General features: G+C 38.5%; 1 protein-coding gene across 1 annotated transcript in view; it reads left to right on the top strand.

The window, feature by feature from the left end:
• Positions 1–19,681, top strand: part of CATSPERE (catsper channel auxiliary subunit epsilon) — a 134,745-nt gene that overhangs the window by 102,480 nt on the left and 12,584 nt on the right. Inside the window, exons 11-17 of the mRNA XM_065937129.1 lie at positions 1,745–2,187; positions 4,719–4,777; positions 7,613–7,688; positions 11,958–12,010; positions 14,318–14,368; positions 14,784–14,817; positions 14,887–14,966. Of these exons, the coding sequence (XP_065793201.1) occupies positions 1,745–2,187; positions 4,719–4,777; positions 7,613–7,688; positions 11,958–12,010; positions 14,318–14,368; positions 14,784–14,817; positions 14,887–14,966 (796 nt within the window). The remainder of the gene's footprint in view (positions 1–1,744; positions 2,188–4,718; positions 4,778–7,612; positions 7,689–11,957; positions 12,011–14,317; positions 14,369–14,783; positions 14,818–14,886; positions 14,967–19,681) is intronic.

Below are 19,681 nucleotides of genomic sequence, written 5' to 3'. Positions count from 1 at the left end.
TTCTTTTATATAGTGTTATATAAAAGTTATGCAAACTTTTATATACAGTGTTCTTATTCTCATTATTTTAAAAAATAATTTCTAATTTTCATCTTAACTTCATGTTTAATCCAAAATTCACTTAATAGTGTTTTAAGGAGCAGTGTGATAGGAAAATGGGAGTATGTTGACACTGTTACTATAATATTCTGATCCTAAAAAACAGCATTTCTGATGAGTTTGATTAGAATATAATTTATGGCAATTTGTGAAAATGTCACTTAATTATTTAGATTCCAAATGTAAGGTGCAAAAGCACAAAACACTCTGAATCTCCCTCTTTTATTCACCTTTCTCCTTTCAATTAGTCCTTTCTAAGTGTTGTTTTTGACAGTGTAGTCCTGGGAGCTGTACACAGAGTGTCGTATCTGAAAAGAAAGCTATGAAACCAGCTAGACCACCTGTTCATTTTATAGATATGGTTATGGAACCAAAGAGGTTAAGAAATGTACTCTTTATGAATGTCTATAACTTAGTTATAATACTCTATTAAGGGGAGAAAGTCGATTATTATTTATAGAGTGAACCTGAAAAGGTGCTAGCTCCTTCACTACCACCTTTTCTTCATCCCAACTGCATTAGCCTACTATTGCTGCTGGGCTTCCTAAGGTGGCTCAGTGGTAAAAAGAATCTGCCTGTGAATGCAGTAGACGCTGGAGACACAGGTTCACTCCCTGTGGCAGGAAGATCCCCTGAAGGAGGAAGTAGCAACCCACTCCAGTATTCTTGCCTGGAAAATTCCATGGACAGAGGAGCCTGGCAAGCTAAAGTCCATGAGGTCACAAAGAGGTGACCATAACTAAGCGACTGAGCATGCACACACTATGGCTGCCATAAAAAATATCACAGACCAGGTGGCTTAAACAATAGAAATTTACTTTTTCACAATTCTGGAGGCTAGAAGTTCAAAATCAAGATGTCATCAAGGTTGGTTTCTGACCGGCTTAGGGACAGTGCCCCACCTTCTCACTGTGTCCTCACATAGCCTTTTTTCTTTGTGCCGTCAGAGAGAGAAAGAGATCTCTAGTATATCTTCCTCCCCTGATAAAGACATCAGTCATATTGGATTAGGGCCCCATCCTTCTGACCTCATTTAACCTTAATTACCTCGTTAGAGCCTCTACATTCAAATACAGTCACAATGAGAGTTAGGGCTTCAACACAGGCATTTTAAGGGGACATAATTCGGTCCATATCACAATACTTCCTAATAATACCATTCCTGTCATACTCATCCTCATTTTTATTTAATGCACTAATTCAAGCTCTTTCTTGTATGTTAATGTGATTATAAAAGTCATACAGTGAATCCAAGAAGAAAGGTACACAGAAAAACAAAATGCTCTGCTATGAAGTGGGAGAGCAGCTCTCAAACATTATGTAAAGTTATTGGTTTGTGTCTGCACACTTTGATTTTCTCAAAGTATATAAATATCATTATGAAAGAAATTATTTTGGTTAATAGTGCACTTAAGTAGGGACTTCTCTGGTGGCTCAGGTGGTAAAGAATCTACCTGCAATGTGGGAGACCCCAGGTTTAATCCCTGGGTTGAGAAGATCCCCTGGAGAAGGGAATGTCTACCCATGCCAACATTCTTGCCTGGAGAATCCCATGGACAGGGTAGCCTGGCAGGCTACAGTCCATGTCAGCATGGATTTATGTTAACTTAGAATAACAAAATCTTTTCTCTTTTTTTTTTTTCAGATTATTATGGAAATATTGTGGTAAAAATGGAAAACAATGTAATGTTTTATTTCAAGCTTAAAGTCAAAGATGCAATAAAGCTACATTTATGGACAAATAGCACAGTAAAATCATTAGTTTGCTTTAAACCATCTGGTAATATGTATCTCCTATATGTTTTTGAAAATGGCAATATATATCCGGAGGATTATCCCTTAAAACTGGAAGCACAAAGTATAAGTTTCAAGACAAAAGAAAAGTGCCCCTACATGGCATTTCATAATGATATTGTTCATTTTTCTTACCTTTTGGACAAGGGACAAAACCTGTCAGTTTGGGCTCAAATAGTCTATCCAGAAAATATTGGTCTATATATCATTGTAGAATCATATGGTCCCAAAATATTAGAAATGAAAGATAAGATTCACTATGAAATTGCCTCAGGATATTGCAGTAAAACCATGGTAAGTTAATATTTTTAAATTCTTTGATTTTAATAAATGTAAAATTATAATATTAATGTTTAAAAAAAACAAATGCCTCTTCAAGTTTAGCTTTGAAATATTGAGAAATATGTATGTTTTTAATGAATAATGATATGATAACTCATTAACTTCTGAGTGACAATTTTTATTTTCAATATCCAGGGCCTCTTTGCCACTTAAAAGCACATTCCTATTGAACTCTTTTATTGTCAATTGTATTTTTCACTTCCCTTTTAAAAAAAAATAGTATGTGACTATTTTGTGGAGTTCTATCTGCCATCGAAAAAGCAAGAGAGTTCCAGAAAAACATCTACGTCTGCTTTAATGACTATGCCAAAGCCTTTGACTGTGTGGATCACAATAAACTGTGGACAATTCTGAAATAGATAGGCATACCAGACCACCTGACCTGCCTCCTGAGAAATCTATATGCAGGCCAGGAATCAACAGTTAGAACCAGACATGGAACAACAGACTGCTTCCGTTTCACACAAGATAACATTAAACTTTTAAAATCTAATTATATCCAAGAAAATTCTTGTAAAATAATGTTTATGATTATATATGAAGAAAAATGTGGCATACAGAAGATTACAGGTGCAAATTTGACAATTAGTTCCTTTCTTTGAACGTGAAACTAGATTTTTTTCTCTTTTTTTTGCTCTGTATTTTTTTTAACTTTTTATTGGAGTACATTCAATTAACAATGTTGTGATAGTTTCAGGTAGACAGCAAAGGGGCTGAGTCATACATATACATGCATCCATTCTCCCCCAAACTCCCCTCCCATCCAGGCTGTCACATAACACTGAGCAGAGTTCCCTGTGCTATATATAGTAGGACCCTGTTAGTTATTCATTTTATATATAGCAGTGTGTACATGTACATCCCAAACTCCCTAATAATCCATTTTTCCCATTCTTCCCCTCTGGTAACCGTAAGTTCATTCTCTAAGTCTGTGAGTCTCTTTCTGTTTTGTAAATAAGTTCATTTATATCATTTCTTTTTAGATTCTGCATATAAGGGATGTCATATGATATTTTTCCTCCTCTGTCAGATTTACTTCACTCAGCATGACAATCTCTAGGTCCATCCATGTTGCTGCAAATGGCATTACTTCATTCTTCTCAATGGCTGAGTAATATTCCATTGCATATATGTACCACATCTTCTTTATCTATTCCTCTGTTGACAGAAATTTAAGTTGCTTCCATGTCTTGACTATTGTAAATAGTGCTGCAATTAACATTAGAATGCATGTATTCTTTCAGATCATGTTTTTCTCCAGGTATATGCCCAGGAGTAGGATTGCAGGGTCATCTGGTAGCTCTATTTTTAATTTTTTAAGGAACCTTCACACTGTTCTCCATAGTGGCTATACCAATTTACATTCCTACCAACAATGAGGGTTCTCTTCTCTCTATACCTTCTCCAGCATTTATTGTGGATTTTTTGATGATAGCCATTTTGACTGGTGTGAGGCGATATCTCGTTGAAGTGAAGCTAGATTTATTTTTAGTGTGATTACTTTCATAGCCTCAACTTTATCATAAAAGATTGCATATTTTATGTCATTTAACTTAGTATCCAGCATACAAGTAAATAAACTTTGTTTAAGAGATAAGATTTTTCACTAAGGTTTTTTAAATATTTATTTATTTGGCTGCACCAGGTCTTAGTTGCAGCATGTGGGATCTACTAGTTGCAGGGATCAAACCCAGGCCCCCTGCATTAGGTGTGCAAAGTCTTAGCCACTGGACCGCCAGAGAAGTCCCTCACTAAGATTGTTTTACAGACACAAAGTCTGTTATCACAACAGATTAACAGAACCAAACTGACCTCTCTGAAGATATATATATATATATATATGACAAAGAACTATGTAGAAATTATAGCTTCCATACTTCAAAAATGTGAAATTTATAATTTTCTGCCTTTGTCATCATATATGTTCTATAAATGGCTTTACCCTGAGATGATAGTAACCACATAGGATACTGAAAACTGAGATGAAACATGGTTCAGAGGGAAGAAAATATGCAAAAGGCAAATGGACATTTTAAAAACTTACTCAAAAACAACAGAGGAAAGATCAAGCAATCCATAGTCTCAAAAACTATAGACAATATGCTATCTGTAATCATTTAAAAACCTCAAAGAAGAATTTAAAAGGTCCAGAGACAGGTTATTATAAACCAGAGGAAAGTGAAAAGCTTGCTATGCTGATATAAATGAAAAATAAAAGAATATTCCAACAACAAAAGTTAAATGAGGAGAGAGAAACAATGTAAATAAAAGAGCTATGACAATATAAAAAGTAAAATAAGGGAATATAAAAAGGAAAATTGAATATCTACGTAATTGGAGTTTCTGAGATAGAAAACAAATTAGAAAAATGCTAAATATTATTTTTCTTACCTAGAGAAAGATTTAAATCTGTCTTGAAAGTATCCATTGTCATCATTCCCAATTTTCCTGCGTTACGTAAACTTTTTAATTTTCTTTTTCAGACAATAACATTTTCTCAGAATATAAATTATGAGGCAGTAGATGATTATTTCAAGTTGCAGTAAGTATGACTTTTAAAAGAGTCTATTCAATATTAAATATGCTATTCAGGTTATTGATTTGTACGTATTGTTTTATTTAAATGGCCTCATATCCTTTTAAATATCCAGATTTCAAATTCTTTTAGATATCTCAAAAGATGCAAGATTAGTATTCTATAGAAAAAATGTAAAATACTCCTTTAGTTTAATGGAAACATAACCCATCTGAAGGTGCTGTTCATCCAACTGAAGTTACAAAAAAACCAGGCAATTTCTTAGTTAAAGTTTATCATTCATTCCCATCCCAAAGTCTTTACATACTACGCTTAAGCAAAAACTAGAACTCTAATCCCCAAAAGTCTTTAATTATGACTAGAGTCAGGTAAATTTCTGAATCTTGGAATAAGGTAGCACCATTAAACACTTAATTCATGGAGGAAGGCAACCAACATGGTATTGTATTTTAAGGCATTAGGTTATCATTATGTCCTGATTGAATATCTTTTCTGGGAAAGTAGCATTGTTCTAGGAAAAAGTCCATTTTTCTTTAGCTTGCAGCTACTCCACCTGAGTTTGCATGCCCGCTCCATGCCAGGCACTCTAGGTGTTCAGAACACATGGTGAACAAGAAATACGGAGTTACTGCTGTCATGAGATATATCTCCAGTGGGAGAAGACAAACAGCAAGTAATCAAATAAATAAACAAGATGGCCCCAAACAATTGTAAGTGCTATTAAGAAAATAAAGCAGAAAGAAGCAGTAGAATATCACCAGGAAGTATAGGAAGGAAATGCCACTTTAAACACAGTAGTCAAGAGAGGCTCAAAACACCCCTTTCCCTCTGACTCATCAATTTTTCTCGAGTTCCTTTGAGTATTTTTGGTTTTGTGGATATTTATTCAGAATTCTGTTGCTGTACAATACACATCAAATTGTCCAGGTTTGTTGTTGTTTAGTCGCTAAGTAATGTCAGACTCTTTTGCGACCACATGGACTGTAGCTCGCCAGGCTCCTCTATCCACAGGATTCCCCAGGCAAGAATACTGGAGTGGGTTGCCATTTCCTTCTCCAGGGAATCTTCCTAACCTAGGGATCGAACCTGCATCTCCAGCATTGGCTGGCAGATTCTTTACCACTGAGCCACCAGGGAGGTTACTTTGGGTATTTTTGTTTTTGTGGATATTTACTCAGAATTCTGTTGCTTCACAACACACATCAAATTGTCCAGGATACTTTAGGTCAGTCCAGGACTTAAGAAAAAAAATACCAAAAGCCTTGAAACTGGTGCGAAAAAATCTACCTATAAGTAAAATTATGTAGAAAATTGAAGATGTAATATTTACTTCAGTGTCCTTTTTACGGATCTATAGATCTATATTACTGAATAGACCAAATCAAATATTCCATCAAATTGGGAGAGAAAGTCATAACTGGCATAATTATAAGATGCTTCCTGATTTCAAAGGTGTTAGAAATAAAAATGTATCTTAGAGTTGATGAAATATTGTATCAGTTCAGTTCAGTCCCTCAGTCATGTTGGACTCTTTGCAACCCCATGAACTGCAGCATGCCAGGTTTCCCTGTCCATCACAAACTCCCAGAATCTGCTCAAACTCATTCGGTGATGAGTTCATCAATTCGATGATGCCATCCAACCATCTCATCCTCTGTCATCCCCTTCTTTTCCTGCCTGCAGTCTTTCCCAGCATCAGGGTCTTTTCCAGTTAGTCAGTTCTTCACATCATGTGGCCAAAGTATTGGAGCTTCAGTTTCAGATGATATATTGTATAGTGATTTAAAAAATACAAAAATGTGCTATTTGTATCCTCACTTATTTAGCATATTTTATATATATGAGAAATAGGAAAATACAATGAATACTGAAAGAAAAAGAACATTTGTTTGTGGTTAGTTTGTGTTTGCTTTTTCCCAGTTTTTTCAATAAGTAAAAACCTTAGCAGGGGCAGGAAACAAATAATACTTTCAAAACTTTTCTTGAGTTTTCTTGTAATTCTTGAGACCTCCTATTTTGCCTGAGCAGAAATGATCCATGTGCATTTCCTAATCTACAAAGGCATGATGTCTGATCTCCCTTTTGCTTCCAGTCAGATCATATTGTGCAGCATAATGAGGTTCAGAAAACTAATTTCATTAACGTAGTATCTATTGTTCCAAAGGCATTATCAATGGGGGGAAATCTGTAGAGGCTAAAAAAGGAATCTATGCAATGGCTTGTTGTTATTGTGGTTTAGTCACTCAGTCGTGTCTGCTTCTTACAACCCCATGGACTGTAGCCCACCAGGCTCCTCTGTCTATGGGATTTCCCAGGCAAGAATACTGGAGTGGGTTGCCATTTCCATCTCCAGGAGCTAGATCTTCATACCCAGGGACTGAACCCACATCTCCTGAGTCTCTTGCATTGGCAGGCAGATTCTTTACCACTGAGCCACCAGGGAAGCTATGGCTGTGAAATACCATCAGGAAACAGGGAACAATGTTAGCAGCAAAATCCCATCCTCAGGAGACTAAGGGTGTTAATGAAATACAAGGGCTGAAATGCTGATGGAAGTTCATTTTTATTTCCCATTATGCTGACTTATGCTGGCCAAAATATGGGATACCATGAAATGAGAATGACTTTATGATATGACCACAGTGCACCTTAGCAGAAGCAGCAAGTGGTCACCACCACCACTAGGCCTCTAGGATTCCTCAGTGGGGGGGTTCAATCACATCTTGAAAATGGGACTTTCATATGTTCTACACAAAGCAAGTCTGAGTCTACACAAAGCCATGAGTCCATGGCTCCCTCCCTTGTGATTCTACAGTCATTTGTATGTGTTGTTTCTCCTAGATATGAGAACACAGGTCTTCTGCTTGTCCACGTGAGACCCAGTGAACTTGCAAAAACATGTCCAATATCCCAAAAGGTAAGTAACAGAGTAGAAGATCAAAAAATCTTCTTCAATAAGACACAGGTGGTAAACTAAATAATACATATTAACTCCATTCAATACCACTCCCCCTAACATGTAGCAACATGCTGTAATATTTCACTGTAGAGACAGCATTATTTTACTTTGGAAAGAGAAGATTAGATTACTTACTGCCTTCCATGAATTTACATCAGAATATAAACATGCGTAAAGATGTAAAATTAATTTTAAAATGCATTTACATATTTATATAAATAAAACTGTGTAGAGGAAAACTGAAATTAATGAGAACAGCCAAATTTGGATATGGTTTGTCAGAGAAGACTGCTAGTCATGTCCGTATCAATGCTGCGTTTATTTATTTTAAAAAATGGACCATTTCTTCGTTTAAAAAATTTTATTGCATGCCTATCATGTTTCTGTGTTTCAGCCTGTGTGCTAAGTAATGGGAATTACCAAGATGGAAAGAGTCCTTTCCAAAGGGGAAAACATAAACTAGTATAAGAGAATGTGAAATATGCAGTTGCCAAATAGCCCAGAGGAAAGAGTGAGGAATTTTGTTTGGGAGGGGAAAAGTGAAAAGAAGATACATGAAATGACTGTTGGAGGGTAAGTAGAAGTTGAGCAGGAAGATGCAAAGGGAATTCAAGGAAGAGGCATACACAAAAGCACAGTGGTGTTACATCGCAGCCAGGTGTTCAGATAACCACCCACTACCACCTCCTTTGAGTGTTTGTTCCCCACTGAGGGAGGACTCCTCTCTTTATTCTTTCTCATTCCAACTAATAATCAATAAACACATATTGAGCACCCGCTGCATACCAGGCAGAGCACAATGGGGCATACCCACATGAAGAATTCAAAGTTAAATGAGACATAGGCCCTGCTCTTCAGGACCTCGGCACCAAGAGCCTGTTCCTATCAGGGCAAGATTCCAAGAATTTAGAGGGAGCCTTGAACTAAGGCAGACGTGATCCATCCTTGAGCACGGCTGAAGCACATTGCTTCCCCAGGAAATGCATACTGACCATTCCCCCTGTTTACCCACCATGCTGCCTACCCAGCTTAATCTGCTGAAGAAGCAAAAACCTGCCACCTAGCAAGTTCCTGCCCCAGCCTCGGTCTGCCTTCTCTATCTTTCAGTTCAGGTCAGTCCCTCAGTCGTGTCCGACTCTTTGCGACTCCATGAATCGCAGCACGCCAGGCCTCCCTGTCCATCACCAACTCCCGGAGTTTACTCAAACTCATGCCCATCGAGTCAGTGATGCCATCCAGCCATCTCATCCTCGTCCCCTTCTCCTCCTGCCCCCAATCCCTCCCAGCATCAGGGTCTTTTCTAATGAGTCAACTCTTTGCATGAGGTGGCCAAAGTATTGGAGTTTCAGCTTCAGCATCAGTCCTTCCAATGAACACCCAGGACTGATCTCTTTTAGGATGGACTGGTTGGATCTCCTTGCTCTCTATCTTTAGCTCCACTTTATTCCATATAAGTTGCCTCCCTGAAACACCATGATTTCCTCCATCTCTCTCCCTGTCTAATTTAGAGATATGCCCCCTCCCCTGCCCAGCCCAGGCATTACAAAACATATTAATCAAAGTGTTAGCCACTAAGTCATGTCTGACTCTTTGCAACCCCATGGACGGTAGCCCACCAGGTTCCTCTGTCCATGGAATTCTCCAGGCAAGAATACTGGAGTAGGTAGCCTTTCCTTTCTCCAGGGGATCCTCCCGACCCAAGGATTGAACCTGGGTCTCCTGCATTACAGGTGGAATCTTTACTGCCTGAGCCACCAGGGAAGCCCAGTGTTAATGTAAGTGAAAGTGAAAGTTTAGTCACTCAGTTGTGTCCGACTCTTTGCGACCCCATGGACTGTAGCATACCAGGATCCTCCATACATGGGATTTTCCAGGCAAGAGTACTGGAGTAGGTTGCCATTTCCTTCTCCAGAGGATCTTCCTGACCCAGGGATCAAACCCAGGTCTCCCACATTGTAGGCAGATGCTTTACTGTCTATCCAGAGTTCAAATGCACGCTCTACCACCTATTGACTTCAAGAAGCTCCTAAGCACTGTGAGTCTTGGCTGCCTCATTCATAAAGGGGGAAATGTAATATCCATTTCACAGTATTTATCTACTTTGTTGAGAGTATTAAATGAGATAATTTATGTAAAATGCCCAGAATAGTACTTGTCACAGAGTAATTACCTAATATTACTGGTTTCTTCCTTGGCACACCCCAAGACATGGACCATTCAAATCTAACCACCATCTGTGCCCATTTCAGGTAGTTTGTATTGACCTACCCACTGAAATAGAATGGAGAATATGACATATAGTAGAAGATGCTGGAATATGCCAGAGTGCTTTAGGCAATAGAAACATGTGGCAAGAAAACACATACCAGGTAGAGCCCAGTGGGGCATACCCACATGAAGAATTCAAAGTTAACTGGATTAACCAGCTAGCCAAGAAAATAAAAACTAGTCCACAACTGCAAGGTATGCTCTAAACCACAGGGACCCCTTTTTGTGCTCCCATCCCCACTGGTAAGCAAGTCATCAGTCTCCCAGATAAGTATCATAGACAGAGGGCCCACAGACTTCTTCTCTAGTTGGATGAAGTTAGGCCCTTGATAAACCTGCTGGACCAAATGGCTCATGGGGTGAGCCATTTGAACATAAGCCTGCCATCTTTGTCACTGAGTCTTCATAGCCTGCAGCAGAGCAGCAAATAGAACCGGCAGCTCCAACAAGGCTACGTCTCAGTTTTTTAACCATACACCAAGAACCAGAGTGCAGTGGGCCACCCCAGTAAGCCAGGTCCCAGAAGGACGTAATAGTTCCTTCCAAAGTGAAATTTCCCAGGGAGAGATGACTACACTGACTAATACGTTGTCTTCCAACATTTCTATGTTGAAAGCCTTTAGAATTCCTGTCTCAGTTCAGTTGTTCTGTCCAGTTAGAGGGGAATATGCTGGGTCTGATCTAAGCTAAGCGAGGAAGAGTTCTGTCCTGTACTTGAGAGAATGATAAAGAAATATTTCTTAATAAAGAAACCCAATACACTCATCATTCTCATTTGGGCTATACGTCAGAATTTCTCTATTAGATGACCAGTCCCAGGGAAGATGTGTTAGTCCTCCAGCAGTGGGTACCTACACAACAGGCTTATTCATGCTTCCCACATTCTGCACCCATGCTCTTGTTGAAGAGCCACCTCTAGGTAACTCATATTTCTAATCTTAGTCATGATTGTTAATTCTGAGGTTAGGGATGACTTTAATGAACTAAGACCCCGAAAAGAAGAGATGTTACAAATAAGATCATCAAGTAATAGTGTGTTGTAACTATGAAAAACTTGAGGACCTCAGCCAACCAGGTACCTTATATGCGTAATTTAGTAAAGATAAAGGGCAGGCCCATGTTTCTAAATACATTTGATGGGAAAAGATTTAGTGATGACAGACAGCAAGGACTGTGGGTAGAGTTGCTGAGAGAACAAATCAGGTCCTGTGGGTGAGATGAGGTGGTTCAAGGAATAAAATTCATAAACTCCTGCTGTGAAGCATGCCTTTCTAATGAAGCCAGAAAGGGTTTGGTTTAGCAGGTGCAACTCTCTAAATCCATCAAGCTTGACTGGACATCATTCTCTAACCCTACCCTCCTGATTCCTAAAGGTTTTTTTTTTTTTTTTTTTTTTTAGATTTACCTTGTGAAAATATGCAATATATAAGGCATGTTTATAATAGATGGCAAGTGTCTAGATCCCACTTAGAAAGCCTGCGGTGAAGGATGGGAAGATAGGCAGGGTATACAGCAGTGAGTAAGGTGTCCTGGAGTCAAGCAGAAATAGAAGTTGCTTATCCCAGCTGAGGAAGAATGAGGACTCCAGTTCTAAAAAGAAGTCAAATTCATAGTTAAATGTATTACAGAAACCTTCCAGGTGAGTCAGGTGCAAGCTGGAACCAGAGTTGATAGTCATGATTGTAGAGATGCTAGTGAAAAATGACATCATTTTGGTTCTCTGATATAGAAGTAAGAAAGCAGAGACCTGACCTTTAAGCTTGTGAGCCCCAAGGGTGAAGGAAAGCAAAAAAGAAAAAAAAGCTATCAAAGGAGGAAAACGACACAGAGCAGAATAGCCAAACTCTACATTTAAAGGGTTATTTCAGATCTAAAATGTAATTGTTTTTAGCTGTAGTGATATTTTAGACTATGTGATTTAGAACCACTAAACTCATCACCTAAATTACTTTACTTTAGGTGTTCCAAATATCTGTTGGCTGTGATGCTAGTAAATTCATTGCTGTTAAAGGGCAAGTATATTTGCACTTGACTTGTCTTACTCTTTAGGTTTTAAAACATGTTGAATTAAATGTAATTACTAGTTATTAGCCTAATGACTGACATGTTCGTATGAAATCCATAATAAATTGACAATTCGTTCAAACCAGACTTGTTTTAACTTTTTGCCAAGTCAAATATTACATTCTAATCAGACTAAAAGAGAAAAAGATTTAACCTCTTTCTCTATTATCAGCATTTTTCTCTGTCTCCCCTTTTCATAAGCCAGTTTCCATCTTTTGCATTACTTCTCCCAGCTCTTCAGTGTACAACTCATTTCCAGAGAAATGAGAGGAAGAAACACTTAACCTCTGTTGTCCATCCTACTCAAACCAGTTATAATTCCATTTCTATCAGAGAATTGCTTATAACCACATGAGAGAAGCCTATTTTCTGCACCTTTTTCCATGGATGAAAACAAGTCACTTCATAAATAGATTCAAATATTTTTCCATGAGAAAGTTTTTTAAAGCAAACCTAATAGAACTGCCAGTGTTTCCTCCAGAGAATCCCAAGATGTGACTTTTTATTGATTTTACTGTGGTTCACAGTGAAGCACACTGGAACTTGTGTCATCCACAGTTCTTTCTTCTACATGGGAGAGAATAAAGGTCAGTGTACCCAAAATTAAGCACCTGAGTTTGGAATGTAAAACGGAGACAGAAATGTATTGTAGTTCCTTTCCTGTGGTTATGGTGAGGGTGGAGTGACATTGACACTTATCTAAATCTACTTATACAGTGATATATTCTCATCCAAAACAAAAGTCTATTCATCTGTCATTCTAATAATCTTTTGAGTACTGAATTGTCATAATTAGTTGCCAGATAGATAATTAAATATTCTCATCTCCTTTAGCAAGGAATTTGCATTTTCCATAAACCCTTTTCCAGAAAACACAAAAGCTAACTAATTGTAAATCCTAAAGCATCTCATTTCTGGGATGGTCTACATCCTTCTCCTCAGAGTATAATCTAAGGAGCAGCACTGACATCACCTGGGAACTTACTAGAAATGCAGAACCTCAGGTTTTGCTTCATATCTGCTGAGTCAGAATCTCTATTGTAACAAAATTTCCAAGATTAGTAGGGGCATTAAAATTTGAGAATAACTGCTCTAGGCAATATATATATTAAAGTCGCTCAGTCATGTCCAACTCTCTGCGACCCCATGGACTATAGCCTACCAGACTCCTCTATCCATTGGATTTTCCAGGCAAGGGTACTGGAGTGGGTTGCCATTTTGTTCTCCAGGGGATCTTTCTGACGCAGGGATCAAACCCAGGTCTCCCACATTGCAGGCAGACACTTTACCAACTGAGCTACCAGGGAAGCCCACTCTAAGCAACAGGTTGCAAAAATCAATTCCCAGTAGCCCTGCATGCAGTATCACTACATGAAGATCTCCCCCTTCAGTGAGATGCAAAGCAACTTGAATCCATCTATTTCTGGGAAGGTTTAGTGAGCTATTGTCAGACTAGGCTGCTCGTCAGAATCACCTGGAGAGCATGTCAGAAAACACAGATTTCAGGTCCTTTTCCAGATCTCGTAGTCAATGACCCACTGTTCTGGACCTCTAAAAATGACCTTAATTTCTTGAACTCAGGTTGTGGTGGGCCTAAGTTTTCACAGTCCACAAAGGAGAGCTATGAGGCCCATGATCCTTCTGGCAGGAGAGGTGTTAATGAAAGAGGGCATCTCTTGGGATCAAATTTGAGTTCAGGATGGGAGGTTGTCCCAGGCTTTCATTTTCTATATAAAATAAACACAATGGTGTCCAGGGTTCCTTCTCAGTTACACTGGAAGCAGTCAGCAAAAATGATCAAATGAATAATTTAACTTACCAAAAACTCTTATCATTTCATAGACCTTGATAGCCTTATGTCTGTATAAACCCTAACTAGAAATTATGTGAATCATTAAAATAGGTCCTTACCTGCACCTGAGGCTTTAGTAGCAGTTAGAACTGTGTTTTTAAAAATTATGAAAAATAAAACAGTCCAAAGAAATTTGTCTTTACTTTGATAGATTTTCCACAAATTTTTCACATATATCAAACGTAAGAGGTAAATCAGTATATTTCTAATTCTGGCACCTTCAGAAATGTTTGTGAAAATAGAAATGCTAGGCCCACACACCAATCCCAGAGATTCTAATTCAATAAGTGATGATTCTGTGATACTTTCAAGTTTAAAAATCACTGAGTGAAACAAGTAAATGTTTGTGCTAATAAATAAGGAATGATGATATTACAACTTCATTGTATTTTATTTCTTGTAGATTTACTAAAAAGGAATGTCTTCAGCATGATTTTTTTTACATCATTGAACAGTAAGCAATATTTTCTAATGTAAGCATTGACTTGTATATTAATGTACTATCGATAATTTATGATTAGTTTGTATTTATTCCTATTAGTACCAGTCTTTTCTGATATATGCATTTATTGCTATAAATTTACCTCTAGGCACTGATTTTGCTGCACCTCCCAAATTTTGATAAGTTGTGTTTTCATTTTCATTTAGATGAGTGTATTTTTGAAACTTCTCTTGAGAGTTCATCTTTGATCCATGTGTTATTTAGAAATGTTATTTAGAAACCTCCACATATTTTAGGATTATTTTGTAATTATGGTCATCTGTTTGACTTTTTTGTGATACCTCTTTACCTAAGCAAAGTAATGGTTTAATTTTTTAAGCTTGAGAAGAGGAAAGATTCTAAGTAACAAAAAAAATTTTTTTTACAGGTCATATCTGAGGGATCGACCATCTAAACCATTGGTAAGAAAACTATAATTCTGTCAATCAGCCAAATATAGAAAATAACTAAAGCATTTTTTCCGTTTCTAGAGAGTAAAATATAATTGGGACAAATACGGCTGCCCATTGAGAGTTGATTTCAGAGAAAAATTTCGTCCTGTGGTTCAACTGTAAGTATATTCTCACTAAAAATTTTAACTTACTATTGAAAGTTTCAAAATTATGAAAAGAAGCCTAATTAATCATGCATTTAATAATAAATATTTTTGAGCACCCCATGTATGCAGCACTGGGTTTTCAGTGCTAGTTATACAAAATTGATGACCTGTGGTCCATGCATGAGGGAGGTTACAATTTAGAAGCTGAGGCATAAGTGGGTAAGAGGGTTAAAACTCTTCTCAAGGATGCAGACAGAACCTAACCCTTGCTTTATCCTCTCTAAATCTCTCCTCAACCTACAGCACCCCTCCCCATCAGGAACTCAGTTCAGTTCAGTTCAGTCGCTCAGTCGTGTCCGACTTTTTGCCACCCCATGAATTGCAGCACACCAGGCCTCCCTGTCCATCACCAACTCCGGAGTTTACTCAAACTCATGTCCATCGACTCGGTGATGCCATCCAGCTATCTCATCCTCTGCCATCCCCTTCTCCTCCTGCCCCCAATCCCTCCCAGCATCAGGGTCTTTTCCAATGTGTCAACTCTTCGCATGAGGTGGCCAAAGTATTGGAGTTTCAGCTTCAGCATCAGTCCTTCTAATGAACACCCAGGACTGATCTCCTTTAGGATGGACTGGTTGGATCTCCTTGCAGCCCAAGGGACTTTCAAGAGTTCTCCAACACCAGAGTTCAAAAGCATCAATTATTCGGCGCTCAACTTTTTTCACAGTCCAACTCTCACATCCACACATGACCACTGGAAAAACCATAGCCTTGACTAGATGGACCTTTGTTGGCAAAGTAATGTCTCTGCTTTTTAATATGCTATCTAGGTTGGTCATAACTTTCCTTCCAAGGAGTAAGCGTCTTTTAATTTCATGGCTGCAGTCAACATCTGCAGTGATTTTGAGCCCCCAAAAATAAAGTCTGACACTGTTTCCACTGTTTCCCCATCTATTTCCCATGAAGGGATGGGACCAGATGCCATGATCTTAGTTTTGTGAATGTTGAGCTTTAAGCCAACCTTTTCACTCTCCCCTTTCACTTTCATCAAGAGGTTTTTTAGTTCCTCTTCACTTTCTGCCATAAGGGTCGTGTCATCTGCATATTTGACGTTATTGATAGTTCTCCCGCCAATTTTGATTCCAGCTTGTGCTTCTTCCAGCCCAGCGTTTCTCATGATGTACTCTGCATATAAATTAAATAAGCAAGGTGACAAAATACAGCCTTAACGTACTCCTTTCCCTATTTGGAACCAGTCTGTTGTTCCATGTCCAGTTCTAACTGTTGCTTCCTGACCTGCATACAGGTTTCTCAAGAGGCAGGTCAGGTGGTCTGGTATTCGCATCTCTTTCAGAATTTTCCACAGTTTATTGTGATCCACACAGTCAAAGGCTTTGGCATAGTCAATAAAGCAGAAATAGATGTTTTTCTGGAAGTCTCTTGCTTTTTCGATGATCCAGCAGATGATCCCCCTTAATGTTCTCTCCCAGATACATGCACTCTTCAGCTCATTTCAGTTCAATTGCTCAGTCGTGTCTGACTCTTTGCGACACCATGGACCGCAGCACGCCAGGCTTCCCTGCCCATCACCAACTCCCGGAGTTTACCCAAACTCATGTCCATTGAGTCGGTGAGGCCATCCAACCATCTCATCCTCTGTCCTCCCCTTCTCCTCCTGCCTTCAATCTTTCCCAGAATCAGGGTCTTTGTCAATGAGTGGGCTCTTCACATCAGGTGGCCAAAGTATTGGAGCTTCAGTTTCAGCATCAGTCCTTCCAATGAAGGGTTGATTTCCTTTAGGATTGACTGTTTGATCTACTTGTTTTTCAGGGTCTTTTCCAACAAGTCAACTCTTTGCATCAGGTGGCCAAAGTATTGGAGTTTCAGCTTCAACATCAGTCCTTCCAAAGAAAGGAAGAGTTCCCAGAGCATTAGAGCTGAGTCACTGAGGCTTAAAGGATAATATTTAGCTGAAGGCAGGGGAGGAAAGGAGAAGTGGGGAAGGTAACAGGAATTCCACTGAGTAAGCCTTTCAAACAGAAGTGATAGAGGAAGAAATTGCATAGTTCAAGTGGTATAATGTTACTGGAGCACAAATTGAGTCCTGATGTGTCAGGAGAAGGCTGAGGAACTAGTTAGGTAGAGTCCAGACCATGGAAGGCTTTCTAGCCATTCTTTTATTTTTCCCCCCCAAAAACTTATTTAACCAAAGGAAAATTGCTTCACAATATTGTATTTACCTTTGCCATACATCAATAGGAATCAGCCATCGGTATACATGTGTGTCCCCTCCCTCTTTAACTTCCCTCCTTGACTTCCCCTTCTCATCCTCTAGGTGGTTACAGAGCCCCAGTTTGAGTTCCTGAGTCATACTGCAAATTCTCATTGGTTATCTGTTTTACACATGGGATCATATATGCTTCCATGTTACTCTCTCCATTCGTCCCACCCTCTCCTCCCTCCCTATTTGTTGCCCATGTCCATAAATGTCTGTTTTCTATGTCTGCATCTCCACTGTTGCCCTGTAAATAGGTTCATCGGTACCATCTTTCTAGATTCCCTATACATGTGTTAATAAATGATATTTGTTTTTCTCTTTCTGACTTAGTTCACTCTATAATAAGCTCTAGGTTCATACATCTCATTAGAACCGACTCAAATGCATTCCCTTATATGGTTTCTAGTCATTCTTATTGTAGAGTGTCATGATTAAATATTTGCTGTCTCTGAGAGATGTGTAGAAGATTTCGGGGAAACAAGTCTAAGGAAGGAGACCAGGTAGTAAACAGTATTAGTAGTACAGGGAGAAAAAAAAATGATTGAGACCGCAACAAAGACAAAGAAGAAGGATCACTTATGAGAAAATCAGTGATAATAACAGGCAGGGCTTGATAACTGATAGATGAGAGTGATGAGGGAAAGAGAATAAGGAAGCTGAATAAGTCGAAGCTGGTATCAGTCAGAAGAGATCTTCCACAAACTTCTATGGCTATTATCTATGTGTCTTCAAGCATCTATACCCATTAACTCTGTCTTCCTATCACCATAGATAAAGTATATGTGTATCTAAGGCCTCCATTTGTGAACTGGATCCCTGCCCCCTTTCCTAATTAAGATCACAGTTTCTGAAATTTTCCCTTTTCTCTTGCATCATCAACTTTACCCTACTAGATCATCACACAAATATGCAGTTCTTCCCCTCACTGAAACCAAAACCAAAACCAAAACCCTCTTTGTCTCCACTACTCCTCTAGCTACTATACTGATTGTCATCAACTCTCCTCCTATCCTCTCCCAAATCTCTCTCAGTCAGGCTTTTACTCCCACCTCTCCACTGACATTGCCAGCCAGTGTGGCCAGCGGCCTCTATATTGCTAACTCAAGGGTCAGTTCTCAGGTCTCATCTTACTCAATCTCATTAACAAGAACTAACACGGTTGATCATTTCCTCCTACTTAAAATATCTTCCTTATTGGGATTCCAGGATGTCATGTTTTCCTACTTTTCCTGTTACCTCACTGGTAGCTCTTCCTTAATTTCTTAGTTTATTGTTTTCTCCATGACTTGTTTTTTTTGTTTTTTTTTTTTAACTTTTTACTTTGTATTGGGGTATAGCCAATTAACAAACAATGATAGTTTGATAACAAACCTGATAGTTCCAGGTGAAGAGCAAAGGGACTCAGTCATACATATACATGTATCCACTCTCCCCCAAATTCCCCTCCCATCCAGGCTGTCACATAACATTGAGCAGAGTTCCATGTGCTATACAGTAGGTCCTTGTTGGTTATCCATTTTAAAATATAGCAGTGTATACATGTCCATCTCAAACTCCCTAACTATCCCTTTCCCTTATCTTTTTACCCAGCAACCATAAGTTCATTCTCTAAGTCTGTGAATCTCTTTGTTTTGTAAGTTCGTTTGTATCATTTCTTTTTAGATTCCTATATAAGGGATGTCATACAGTATTTCTCCTTCTCTGTCTAACTTACTTCACTCAGTATGACAATCTCTAGGTCCATTCATGTTGCTTCAAATGGCATTATTTCACTCTTTTTAATGGCTGAGTAATATCTCATTGCATATATGTACTGCATCTTTTTTATCTAATACTCTATCGAAGGACATTTAGGTTGCTTCCATGTCCTGGCTATTGCAAACAGTGCTGCAATGAATACTGGGTTGTAGGTGTCCTTTCAGAACATGATTTTCTCCAGATATATGCTCAGGAGAGGGATTGCAGGGTCATATGGTAGCTCTATTTTTAGTTTTTTAGGGATTCTCCAAACTGTTCTCCATAGTGACTGTACCAATTTACATTCCCACCAACAGTGTAAGAAGGTTCCCTTCTCTCCACACTCTCCAGCATTTATTGTTTGTAGATATTTTGAGGATTGCCATTCTGAATTGTGTGAGGGAAATACTTAATTGTAGTTTTTATTTGTATTTCTCTAATAATTAGCAATGTTGAGCATCTTTTCATATGCCTCTTGTCCATTTGCATGTCTGTCTTCTTTGGAGAAATGTCTTTAGATCTTCCACCCATTTTTTAATTGTTTTTTTTTAAATATTGAGCTGCATGGACTGTGTATATTTTGATTAATCCCTCTTTGGTCACTTCATCTGCAAATTTCATTTTCTTCCTTTCTGTGGATTATCTTTTCATTTTGTCTGTGGTTTATTTTTCTGTGCAAAAGCTTTTAAGTTTAATTAGGCCCCATTTGTTT

Source organism: Muntiacus reevesi, chromosome 5, assembly GCF_963930625.1.
Source record: "Muntiacus reevesi chromosome 5, mMunRee1.1, whole genome shotgun sequence".
Lineage (NCBI taxonomy): Eukaryota > Metazoa > Chordata > Mammalia > Artiodactyla > Cervidae > Muntiacus > Muntiacus reevesi.
Note: the sequence above shows the minus strand (reverse complement) of the source record. Positions and strands in the feature narration are given on the sequence as shown.